Source organism: Macaca nemestrina, chromosome 17 (assembly GCF_043159975.1).
Source record: "Macaca nemestrina isolate mMacNem1 chromosome 17, mMacNem.hap1, whole genome shotgun sequence".
NCBI classification, from domain to species: domain Eukaryota; kingdom Metazoa; phylum Chordata; class Mammalia; order Primates; family Cercopithecidae; genus Macaca; species Macaca nemestrina.
The window spans coordinates 24,744,575-24,757,981 of NC_092141.1; the positions used below are offsets into that span (position 1 = coordinate 24,744,575).

Consider the following 13,407-nt stretch of genomic DNA (forward strand, 5'->3'; position numbering starts at 1 on the left):
AGGCCCCAGGAGTCACTGAGCATTTCTGATAGAAGTGGCTGCACAGGCCTCTTTTCTGAAGGATGCCTCACCTGTGCCCCTCCCACCTCAAGAGCATACCTGTCTTTCTTCCCACCTTCCTTTTCTCTTTTGTTTTTTGAGACAAGGTCTCACTCTATCACAGGTACAGCACAATGGCACAAACAGCTCACTGTAGTTGTGAACTCCTGGGCTCAAGTATCCTTCCACCTCAGCCTCCCAAATAGTTGGGACTACAAGCATGCACTACCACGCCTGGCTAAGTTTTTTGGTTTATACTTTTTATTATTTATTATTATTATTTTGGTAAAGACAGGGTCTTGTTTTATTTTCCAGCCTGATCTTGAACTCCTGGCCTTCAGTGATCCTCCCAACTTGGCCTCCCAAACCACTGGGACCAATAGCAAGACTCAGGAGAGAGCAGCAGAAACAGCAGCAAAGCGGGACAATATAAAGGTTGGCTGTGTGAGGAGTGGGGAGGCCGTGGGGCACATGTGGCCAGGAGTCAGAGAGGGAGAGGGGTGCACAGGAGTCTGAGGGTGACATCCAGTTACACAGATTGGCTCTATGACCTACAGCAACAATCACGGAAGGCAAAGCCAGGCCTGATACAAAAGCAGTCTTTTCAAGCTGCTACTGGCTATTTTTGAGTGTGTCCGCACACTAGCAGTCCCCAGTCTTGGTGCAGCAGAGACGCCTGGCACAGTCACAGAGACAAGATCCAGAAACACGGCTTAGTGCAATAGCTTTGGGGTGGTGGAATGACCAGGTTGAAGAAACGTGTTTGGTGAGCTGAAGACAAGCTGGCATCAGACACCAGGGGATGTGCTGGTGGATGAGCCCTGTCCGGTCCTGGGTAACGTCATAGATGACGTGGACACTGGGCACTAACTGTCAGCAAGTGAAAGCCTGAGGAGCATGGAACAAACTGGAGGCCAGAAACAGGCATGTCTTGACAGGCCAACACCAGGAAAACCCAGCTTATGTCAACGTCCAGTCCTGGCTGAGCTTCAGCGGGTTGGAGTGGGGCTGAGAAGCAATAGGTGATCATCCTGCAAGGCTGCGGCTCTAAACAGCAGCACCGTGCCTTGTCACTCGCATGTCCTCTATGCAGCATTCACCCAAGGAGGCCCTGCAGGTTTGGTGGCTGGTAAACAGACACCCTGCACCATTTTCAATTCTGTGAATAATATTTTTGAAAATGTCTTTGCTCTTGTTTCTACTTTGAAGATCGTGTGCCACAAAACAGACACAGTGAAAAAAAAGCACCCAGATACCCTGCAGTGAAACCCCCACACTTCCCCGTGGATGCTGCCCTCTCCTCTTCAGCTAGCCCAGCGCTTTCCAGAGGCATCCCTTGCCTGGACACTGACTCCACCAGGGCACTCATTTCACATTCCTGCTGAGATCCACTCCCCCACCTCCTTCCTTCCTCAGACCTAACATGCCTGCTGCAGGGGCCAACTTTCAGAACAGCACCAACTGCTCCCAAAGCCCCCTTCTGATCTCAATGAGCTGGGCTCTGCTGCCAACCCCAGAATGCCTTCCTGAACAGTCAGACCCGACTGGCCACTCCTCAGCCTCGGTCTTGTGAAGACAAATTCCCTTTGATTCACTGTCATGAAATGAAGGAAAACGATTGTACGAGACAGCTCCAAACACGGAGCAAGGAGTATAGCTTCAGACAAAGAACAGAGAACCAACCTGTCATAGTGAGCTTTACCTCCACCCAAGCAAGCTTGGAAAACGAGGGTCTGCCCAGCCAGGGGCGGGCAGCGAGCAGACTGGTGTCAAGCTCAATGGCTGTCCTGCCATAGTCCCATCCAACATAAGCAACAGGCTCGCAAACAGGAGCCTATAAGGCAGCCACCAAGGAACCCCAGGATGCCTGGATAGTGCTCACACTAGCTGAGGAAGGGGGCCGGGGGGTCACTCCCTGCTTGCGACCAACCAGACCTCTGGACACAAGGACTGTCACCTGCTCAGAGCACACAACCACTTGCCGTGACCTGGGCTCCAGTGCTCTGCCTAGGGCCATGCTCTAGCTGGCTGCCATGGGCATGTCTGTGCACCCAATCAGGGTTCAACTCGTATCTGGTTTAAAGCGAAGCCTCTCCAGGGACCTTACTGTCCAGAACTGTCCCCAGAACATGGTATGTCTCAAAGGCATTGCCTGACCCTTTCTGAGCAGCCTGCAGGGACACACTAAGAAAAGCTGTTGGTATTTTCATCGCCCAGCACCAAGTGCCTATGCCAGAAATCTGCGAACCCCCTTTACTTTCTAACTGCCACCTCCAGTTCCCCAAGTTCACATCTCTGCCACAACTCCCACTGCATCTGTGGCAATTCCTCCCACTGGGCCTGTCTCCAGTTCCCCTTCCTACCCCCACACCCTTCCCAGCACCCCAAGTCACAGGACTGCCAGTGAGCGTGGGAAGCAAACTGGGCCATATCCCTGCCTGCCTCGAGGTCCTTGATCCTCACCTCTCACCAGGAGGGCAGGCAGCCTGTCCTGGACCCCACCAAGGCTGCTCCTATGCCTGCCTGCACACTGTCCCCAGGACCCTGGGGATGGTGACCTGCTGCCTCGCACACTGCCTGACCATCCCATCAGGACTGCATAGAAACCCTGTAGCCACCTCACCCATGTCTGTGGCACCTCCTGGAGAGATCACTGGTTCTTGTGTACCAGTCCCACTATACTCTGAACACCCTGTGAGTAGAGACAATGGCTGTTCACCTTTGTGGGCAGCAGACAGGCATCACTGCCAGACAAAACTACTGGCTCTCTTTAGCACAAGGAGTGGAACCGCCATGCATTTTGATGAGACATGATGTGCAGAATGAAAAATCAGCATGGCAGCCATAGGAGCAAACCAGGCCTAAAACAGGCATCTCCTGGCAGTGAAGACCAGGGTGCCCAGGGAAGGTGTGTGCTGGGGCAGGCAGCTGGGCCTGGCAGGAAGCAGAGAAGGGAAGAAGGGCCTGGGCTTAAATTCCAAAGTGGCCACTCACCAACTCTGGGTCCTGGGAGAGGCACTCCCTCCCCCAAAGCATGGCCCCTTCATAAAGGAGGACTCTGAGGGGCTGTGGCCGGGATGAAGGTTCACAGAGAGGACCAGGCAGTGAGGACAGAGCCGGCGTTGGCTGGGTCTACAGGGCTACTGTCCAGCAGGGGCTTGTGGTTCCTCACCTCCTTCCTGTACCCAAATTGGGAAACTCTATCAACAGAAGTCCACTCTCAGTCTTTACAATCTGAATGAGACTAGGATAAACCAAAAACCTGGCAAACTGAGTACCCTAGGGAAGGAACACAGGGCATCAAATGCAAAGCCTGCTAAGGGCAGCGAGGCCCAAGGCAAGCTGCCCCGTCTGCCCTCACCCAACTGGCAGTGCCTCCCCGTCCTCCCTTTGCACACAGGGTGGGGACAGTGCTGACCTCACGCAGGGCTCTGAGGTTAATTATCACTTAATATTATAAGGCACTGGACACACAGGAAGTGCGAGGGATGCATTAAAGAAATAAGTCAGGTAACAGCCTGCTGAACTGTGCAGTAGGACAGCATCCCAAAACACCTCTGCCACGCATTGAGGTTACTGTCACCCCCTCCACAGCAGATGATGGAGTGGTGAGCACCAGCAGCTTCCTGAGGCAGAGCCACCCTTCCACTGGAGCTCTGAGTCCCCTGCAGTGTACCGAGGCCAGCTCTACAGCCCGCAGGAAGGACGTTCACACAAACGTGGAGGAGGCCTGAGCTGGCCTCCCCGCTCCCACTCCTGCTCCATGCCCTGACTCTTCCTTCCACAAACACCCTGGTTCCCACTGAGGACCCTCTCTCCTCTCAATGAGGCCTCTCCCCGGCCCCACCCTCTTCACCACTGTACCCCCGCCACACTGCCAGGCCCCTTCCCTGGTCTAACTGCTTTCCCTTTGCTGAATGAAGGCATGAATTCCCAGGACAGCCAACTCCTCCGTCCTCCTGTGGTGTCCTAAAGAAGGGGAGCTGCTTTCCTCCCTGGGTCACAGACTCACCCTCCTGACCTCAGGGGGACAGGATGATACCTCCCAGCTATTTGTGGGACAGATTTATGTTCTGCTCAAAGGAAACTTCTGTGGGTTTCTTCTAATTTTGAGAGGCACAACACCCACTAATCAAGTGAACTCTCATGGGGCAGAAGGAATTTTTGGCAGCTCCACTTTGCCCCACCCAAGAAGCCTCTTGGTAAATTGCTGCCTGTGTGTGCAGACAGTCTGTTTGCCCACCTGGGACAGGAGTCCACAGCTTGTAAGTGGGGCCCTTTACCCTGTGTGTTCACAAACCTAAATCATAGAGGACCAGAAGACAATAGAAGGAGAGTTACACAGTCTCAGGATGAAAAATATTTCCTAAGCATGTCACCAGAAACAGACACCATAAAAGAAAGATTTTCCCATACTGAAGATATGAGTGGGGCGCAGTGGCTCACACCTATAATCCCAGCCCTCTGGGAGGCCAAGGCAGGTGGATCTCTTCAAGTCAGGAGTTCGAGACCAGCCTGGGCAACATGGCAAGACCCCGTCTCTACTAAAAATACAAAAATTAGCCGTGCATGGAGTCTCGCTCTGTCGCCCAGGCTGGAGTGCAGCGGTGCGATCTTGACTCACTGCAACCTCCACCTCCTGGGTTCAAGCGATTCTCCTTCTTCAGCCTCTTGAGAATCTGGGATTACAGGCATGTGCCACCACACCGGGCTAATTTTTTTATTTTTAGTAGAGACGGAGTTTCACCATGTTTGCCAGGCTGGTCCCGAACACGTGACCTCAGTTGATTCACCCGCCTCGGCCTCCCAAAGTAATAGGATTACAGGCATGAGCCACTGCGCCCAGCCTGGATTCTTTATGGAAATTGATAAGCTGTTTCTAAAATTCATACGGAATTCAAAGAACCAACAATAGACAAAACAATCTTGAAGAAGAACAAGTTTGAGAACTTACATTTTCTGATTTCAAAGCTCGCTACAATACAAAGCTATACTAATCAAAACAGCATTTACTGGCAAGATGATAGACATATAGATCCATAAAATAGAACTCAGAGTCCATACATTTATGGCCCATTGATGCTAAGACAAGGGTCAAAACATTTTAATGGGAAGGAGTAGCCTTTTCAACAAATGGTATGGGTGCATTTGTGTCCTCACACACACACAAATGAAGTTGTATACTTAAACCACAACATATACAAGAGATAAAATTGATTTTAAAAACCCAAATGTAAGAATTTAAAACTGTAAAATTCTCAGAGGAATAAATCTTTGTAACCTTGATTTAGGCAGTGATTTCTTAAGCTCTACCAAAGCATAAGCAGTAGGAAAAAAAAAAGGTGAAGTTTCATTTCATCAAAATTAAAACCTTTTGTAAATCAAAAGACACTAACAAAAAATTGACAATCCATAAAATTGGAAACAAAAATTGCAAATTACTTATTTGAAAAAGGATTTGTATCTAGAATATAAAAACTATTACAACTGAATAATAAAATCACAAACTCATTTAAAAATATGCAAAGGGCCAGGCGTGGTGGCTTACACCTGTAATCCCAGCACTGTGGCAGGCCAACCCAGATAAGACTGTTTGAGCCCAGGATTTCCAGACCAGCCTGGGCAACATGGTGAAACCCTTTCTACAAAAAAATGAGCCAGGAATGGTGGCGTGTCCTTTTAGTCCCAGCTATTCAGGAGGCTTAGGTGGGAGAATCAATTGAGTTCTGGAGTTCGTGGCTGCAGTAAGCTGTGATTGTGCTACTGCCCTCCAGCCTGAGCTACAGAACGACCATCTCAAAAAAAAAAAAAATATATATATATATATAGACATATATATATCGACATACTTACATAGTGTATTTAGATACACACTAAAGAAATTTATAAAATCTTAAGAATGAGCAAAGAATCTGAATAGGCATTTCTCCAAAGAAAATACATAAATGATCAGTAAGTACAAGAAAAGATGCTAAAAATCAACAGCTACCATGGAAATGCAAATCAATACTACAATGAAATACCACTTCACATCTCCGGGATGGCCAGAACCAAACCAAACCAAACCAAAACAAAACAGATCAGATAGCAAGTGTTAGGAAAGAGGTGGAGAGAATGGAACCATCACATACTGCTGATGGGAATGTGAAATGGTGCTGTTACTTTGGAAAAGTATGGAAGTTCTTCCAGTGGTTAAACAGAGTTACCATATGATCTAGCATTCCCACTTTTAAGTACATACACCCAAGAGAAATGAAAACTATGTCCACACAAAACCTTTTACAAGAACACTTACTCATAATCACCAAAAAGTGAAAATAACCAAAATTTCTATCAACTGATAAATGAATAAAATGTCATATCTATACAAAGGAATAGTATTTACAAGTAAAATGCTATAAGACAGCTGAACACTGAAAACATTATGCTAAGTGAAAGAAGCCAGGCTGGGCACTGTGGCTCATGCCTGTAATCCCAGCAGTATGGGAGGCCGAGGCAGGTGGATCACTTAATGTCAGGCGTTTGAGACCAGCCTGGCCAACATGGTTAAGCCTCATCTCTACTAAAAATACAAAAATTAGCTGGGTGTAGTGGCAGGTGCCTGTAATCCCAGCTACTCAGGAGGCCGAGGCAAGAGAATTGCTTGAACCCAGGAGGCGGAGGTTGCAATGAGCTGAGATTGCACCACTGCACTCCAGCGCGGGCGACAGAGCGAGACTCCCTCTCAAAATAAATAAATACAAAAAAAATTAAAAAAAAAAAAAAGAAAAAAAAGAAAAGAAAAGAAAAGAAAAGAAAGAGACAGGGCTGAGAGTGAAGTCCTGAAAGGATATACACAAACATACACCCTCCTCCCCCTGCCTGCATATTGGTATCATTCCATTAAATCAGCAGTCTTTGACTAAGGTTGTAACTCTAATTGTAATATTATCTAGCCTAAATTTTCTTTTTTTTTTTTTTTTTTTTTTTTTTTTTTTTTGAGACGGAGTCTCACGCTGTTGCCCAGGCTGGAGTGCAGTGGCGCGATCTCGGCTCACTGCAAGCTCCGCCTCCTGGGTTCACGCCATTCTCCTGCCTCAGCCTCCTGAGTAGCTAGGACTACAGGCGCCCGCCACCGCGCCCAGCTAATTTTTTGTATTTTTTTTTAGTAGAGACGGGGTTTCACTGTGGTCTCGATCTCCTGACCTTGTGATCCGCCCGCCTCGGCCTCCCAAAGTGCTGGGATTACAGGCTTGAGCCACCGCGCCCGGCCTCTAGCCTAAATTTTCTATCTTTTCTAGAAGGATTTTCTGAGAGCTTCCACGTCTATGAAGCTTTTCCTTACACGGCACCACCTCTACCCAGGCAGCACTGAACTGATCACTCCCCCATCTTTCTCACAACTGAAGCTTTTCACATTTTGCCACATTGTATTACAGTGATTTGTTTACAAGTCTGTCTCTGCTACAAGCCCAAGCTCTCTCTGAGGACAGAAACTTAAATTAACTGGAATCCCAGACCCTAGCAAAATGCCCAAAATTTAGTTGTTACTTAAAAAAAAAACTACTAAACACGTCTTACAGTTCAGACACATTAAATGTACAGCAGTTCCTATTTCTGCCATCACAGTATTATTACACAAAATCTAAACATTCTTTAAATACCCTTACCTGTAGCAAAACGGAAACAGCATAACTCAAGAAGGAAGGATGAATGACTACATTTAAACTTTTTATATTCGGCCACTCCAGTTTTTTTCTAGGATTTTAGGGTCAATACATATTCCTTTCCTAAAGGGTTTGGATGTCCACAGGCAACCAACCATGGATATTAAATAGTGATTAAATTCTTGATAAGTCTTGCTGCTGAAATCAAAACCTGATTTTGTCTAATGGGAAAGAAATAAAAAAATTGTCACTATCATCTATTTTCCCTTTCCTCCTCCTTCCCATCAGGTCACGTAAATCTAGACTTAATTTTTGAGTAACTGATTTAACAGAGCTTTCTCATTCATACCTTTTGTACCAAACATTTTTCTTTGCGGCAGTCAGATTTTTACGATACCTAACAGAAAAAAACAAACAGAATGAAACATTTAACATACCTTTGAATACAATGCCTTTGACATAATAAAATACAAAAATACACTATAAATGTAAATATATGCAAATATGTACATACACAAATATCCAGTTGTCTAGTTAAGGATTTTATCCTTTTGTGGTACATTCTCAAGTGAAAATAAATAGAGGCTCAATAAGTTGTACACTTAAGATGCTTACTTCACTAAATAAAAAATAAACAATAAAAAATGCTTTCAATGTTTCACTATTAAAAAATTAATAAAGTTCTGGCTGGGTGCGGTGGCTCACGCTTGTAATTGCAGCACTTTGGGAGGCCAAGCTGGGTGAATCACCAGGTCAGGAGTTTGAGACCAGCCTGAGAAACATGGTGAAATCCCGTCTCTACTAAAAATACAAAAATTAGCTGGACGTGGTGGCGTGGGTGCCTGTAATCCCAGATACTCGAGAGGCTGAGGAAGGAGAATCGCTTGAACCTGGGAGGCAGAGGTTGCAGTGAGCCAAGATCGCAACACTGCACTCTAGCCTGGGCAACAAGACCTAGATTGCATCTCAAAAAAATAAAAATTAATAGAGTTCTCATTCATAAGTAGGGGTTGAATGATGAGAACACATGGACACAGAGAGGAGAACATCATACACTGGGGCCTGTCGGGGGTGAGGGGAAAGGGGAGGGAGGGCATTAGGACAAATACCTAATGCATATGGGGCTTAAAACCTAGATGACAGGTTGATAGGTGCAGCAAACCACCCCATGCCACATGCATAACCATGTAACAAACGTGCACCTTCTGCATATTTATCCCAAAACTTAAAAGTAAAATGAAAAAAATAGAGGCTCAAAAATGGTCACTGATGTAAAACGTACTTTCTTAATGGAAAGAAAATGATGCAGCAGAAAGCACAAAAGGGAAACCTACAAATATGTTTTTCTTGTCTGAGAACTATTAACTAATTAGTTTTTAAACATTTTAAACTTGACATAGTCCTACAAGTTACACCAACAAGGTCTGCACTTAGCCAGGCATGGTGACTCATGCCTGTAATCCCAGCAATTTGGGAGGCCGAGGTGGGCGGATCACCTGAGGTCAGGAGTACGACACCAGCCTGGCCAAAATGGTGAAACCCCGTCTCTATGAAAAAACACAAAAAATTAGCCTGGCGTGGTGGCAGGCACCTTTAATCCCAGCTACTCCGGAGACTGAAGCAGGAGAATCGCTTTAACCCGGGAGGCAGAAGGCGCAGTGAGCCGAGAAGGTGCTGTTGCACTCCAGGTTGACAAGAGCAAAACTCTGTCTCCAAAAAAAAAAAAAAAAAAAGTTTACATTTATGGACTGAGAAAAGTAATTTCAGTCCACAAGTTACAGAATTAGAGGAGACCAGAAATAATACTTACAGTTCCACACAATTGGCAACAGCTCCCCTTATCTCCCAGAAAATATTTTTATCAGAGAAGGTACAAATACTTAAAGCAATTGTCAGCAAATGACTTATTTTTCCTGAAGACACAGCAATTAGAATGAACAACGCTGAGTGCAATAGTACCACTGCACAACAGGTCCTTAACTATGATTTTTTTTTATTCTGTAGCCACACCAGTGGAGGATTTAAAAACACCACAGCTGTCATGGCCCCATATTGGAATCTCATGTCCAATAGCAAGCCTGATTTCCAGAGGCCCTGGCCAAAGACAAGTAGGAATATTTTTTGTATTACAGCTGAAAGATGAAGAGAAAATTATAATATACCATTTCATAAAATGGTAAAAAGGCTTTGTACCTGCTCATAATAAAACACCTCTGGTTCAGGATGTTGGCATCCAGGCTGCAGAGTACAGAATATAAGATCCCAGGAAGAGACACCACCACTAATGGAAGGTTATAATGTATATATGTGTCACACACCTTTGAGAAGGAAAGATAACATCAGTATATAGACTATTCCCCAGAACTTCTCAACCAAGTTCACCCAAAGAATCATCAGTATAAGATAATAATGTAACATTAGCTTTGGACATGCCTGACTCCTAAACAAACAGATAACTATAAGCTTGCTTAACACAGACTTCACCAAATATCAGTCATACTACAGAGGATAATTTCTAAAAGACCATTACTTGAATCTTTCATTTCTTCTAGGGAAAGGTCTTACAGTTAGGGGGACAGGGTAAAGGAAGGAAGGAGTTCTTTCCCCTTAAGTCCCAAAATACTTATTTATCATATGAGTTAGCTGTCAACCTAGAAAACAAAGGAGCGTGCTTCTAAGCAAATGCGTAACACAAGACAAATAGGTATTAGCAGAGGAAGCTGGGAAAAGTGAGACTATCATGGACACTTCATGGATATTAAGTTGCTGCAAAAGTAATTGCAGTTTTTGCTATTGAAAACAATAGCAAAAACCACAATTACTTTTGCATCACCCTATAGTTCTGCCCAGGTTATATACTGTAACACAATAAAAGGGTACTAGGTACCAAGAGAAGTAAGGCAGTTGAAAAGTAGACATGGAGATCTGAAGAAACAACAAGAAATTTTTGGTTTCCACCAGGAGTCACGAATGGAAGGAACAAAAAATAATGCTAACAACAGACTTCTGTCTAGGACCAGTGTTAACACAGGGTAATGCTGTGGTGCCTGGACCTTAGGAAAAAAAAAAAAGCATTTGCTTTTCCACGTGGTTTATGAAAGTCAATTGTTCTGGAGAGAAAATAATCATGAACTTCAAAATGTAAGGTTACTTTAATGATGCTAATGAGATCACAGCCTACCTTAATATTTGTGCATAAAATTTAAATACTATGCCAATAAAGTGAATAGCCTTCACAAAAATCCCAATGGGGAAACTGAAACATGTTTTACCTTCTCATAGAAATCCAAAATAAAGTGCAGCAAGAAAGTTCTGTTGCTCTCCACGTGCACTGCAGTAGTGGACAGCCACCCTACATAGTGGAGCAGTTTAGACACAGAGCTCATGGATCCGCCCAGTTCTCTCTCTGCAATAAGAAACCATAACATTCAGATAGAGTAGCAAAAGTGGTCACAATTTCCAAGCTAAAGGTGAATAATATAAAGGAAAAAGGTGGTGAAGGTTTTAAAACTATCAGTGCTCCAATGTATAATTTACTTTTTAAAAAATCAGTGGTTAATCATAAAACTACACACAGCCTTCCAGGGAATCATTAAGACGAAATCACATAGAACATTCTAAACAACCAGACTCTACTAGTAAATAACAGATAAATACAGTATTAAGCTCCAAGCAGTTATGAAAATTCTCAAGTGAGAGATATAAAAACCACTAGAAATATAGGTATTTCATTAACAGTTAAGGGGAGAAAAAGGCTCACATAAAAGTGACATGAAAAATTCATGGCCAAGCACAGTGGCTCACATCTGTAATTCCAGTACTTAGGGAGGCCAAGGCAGGCAGAGTTCTTGAATCCAGGAATTTGAGACCAGCCTGGGCAACGTGGCAAAAGCTCTTTACAAAAAATACAAAAATTAGCTGGGGTGGCAGCACACACTTCTAGTTCCAGCTACTCAAGAGGCTGAGGTGGGAGGATTGCTTGACACCCAGAGGCAAAGGTTGCAGTGAGTGAGACTGCACCACCGCACTCTAGCCTAAGTGACAGAGCAAGACTGTTCAAAAAAAAAAAAAAAAAAAAATCAGGCCATGTGCAGTGGCTTATGCCTGTAATCCCAGCACTCTGGGAGGCTGAGGTGGGCAGATCACTTGAGGTCGAGTCTGAGACCACCGTAGCCAACATGGTGAAACCCTGTCTCTACTAAAAATAAAAAAATTAGCAAGGCGTGATGGTGGGTCCCTGTAATCCCAGCTACTTGGGAGGCTGAGGCAGGAGAATACCTTGAACCCAGGAGGTGGAGTTTGCAGTGAGCCAAGATCATGACACTGCACTCCAGCCTGGGCAATATAACAAGACCCTGTTTCAAAAAAAAAAAAAAAAATCAGGATGAAATGTGAAAATGGACAAAATGATACAGTAAACTAGAAAACAGTGACAACTAATTTATTCGAACCAAATCAAATGTGGTTTAAAGGAATAAACATTAAAATGACTTTAGGAATCGTTTCCTATACTGTCAGTAACATTGTAACACAGATGCACAGAAACCTACCCTACACAAATCAAAACTCTGTTTTGCCTGAATTCCTGAGCTTTATAAAACGCTGTTAAACATATTTTCACTTGAATTTGGTGTGGCACAGTGACTCATGCCTGTAATCCCAGCACTTTGGGATGCTAAGGCAGGCGGATCACCTGAGGTTGGGAGTTTAAGACCAGCCTGGTCAACATGGTGAAACCCCACCTCTATTAAAAATAAAAAATTAGCCAGGTATGGTGGTGCAAGCCTGTAATCCCAGCTACTGGGGAGGCTGAGGCAAAAGAATCCCTTGAACCCAGGAGGTGGAGTTGGCAGTTAGCCAAGATCATACCACTGTTAAACGGATTAGGAAAAGACTTACAAATGTGAATTCACAGCTTTACTCTCCTATCTAGGCAGTCAACAATGGTTATGCACAAGGAAAAGAACATGTATAATCTTAGAATTTCAGAGATGATGACGACTCTACTACTGCCCACCACCATGATAGTTCAGTGTCAGGACAATCAATGATCAGGAGACCATTCAAATATGCAAGCATCCACACATAGCCAGTTGGCTACTTGCAAAACTAAGTAGTTTTTTGTTTTTTTTTTTTTTTTTTTCCGAGATGGAGTCTTGCTCTGTCACCCAGGCTGGAGTACACAGGTGCGATCTCAAATCACTGCAACCTCCTTCTCTGGGGTCAACCAGTTTTCGTGCCTCAGGTTCCTGAGTAGCTGGGATTACAGGCGTGTGCCACCACATCCAACTAACTGTTATATTTTTATTAGAGACAAGGTTTCACCATGTTGGCCAGGCTCGTATGAAACTCTAGACCCTCAAGTGATCTGCTGGTCTCAGTCTCCCAATGTGCCGGAATTACAGGCGTAACCGTATCTTAACTATGATTTTGGGTAGCACTTGGCAACTGTGTCAATTTGAAACAATGACGATTGCTTCAAACAGTCTCTTTTGAAGTATTTTTCCACACCACACTATTGGCATTTTGGATCAAACAATTCACTGTTCAGGACTGGCTCTTACTACCCACGCAGCCCCTGAAGCACACTGAGCATCCCCACCTCCCACATATTAAATGACAGTCGCAACCTCTTCCCGGTCACCATGACACCAGAAATGCCCCCTCCCTTCAAGAACCACTGCTGAGAAGTTTTCTACCCTTCTCTTCTTATGATAGATAA

The 13,407-nt window shown here is 44.7% G+C and overlaps 1 protein-coding gene across 12 annotated transcripts in view; it reads right to left on the reverse strand.

Moving 5' to 3' along the window:
- The window catches only part of LOC139359501 (centromere protein I-like), a 59,401-nt gene that overhangs the window by 26,287 nt on the left and 19,707 nt on the right, over positions 1-13,407 (reverse strand). For all 12 annotated transcript variants that reach the window (XR_011615540.1, XR_011615539.1, XM_071082537.1 and 9 more), the window contains 3 exons: positions 10,958-11,091; positions 9,879-10,003; positions 8,035-8,082 (listed from right to left, as the gene is read on the reverse strand). Coding sequence is in view for 10 of the 12 variants with exons in the window: in XM_071082537.1 (XP_070938638.1) it covers positions 8,035-8,082; positions 9,879-10,003; positions 10,958-11,091 (307 nt within the window). In the remaining 2 variants the exon portion in view is untranslated. The remainder of the gene's footprint in view (positions 1-8,034; positions 8,083-9,878; positions 10,004-10,957; positions 11,092-13,407) is intronic.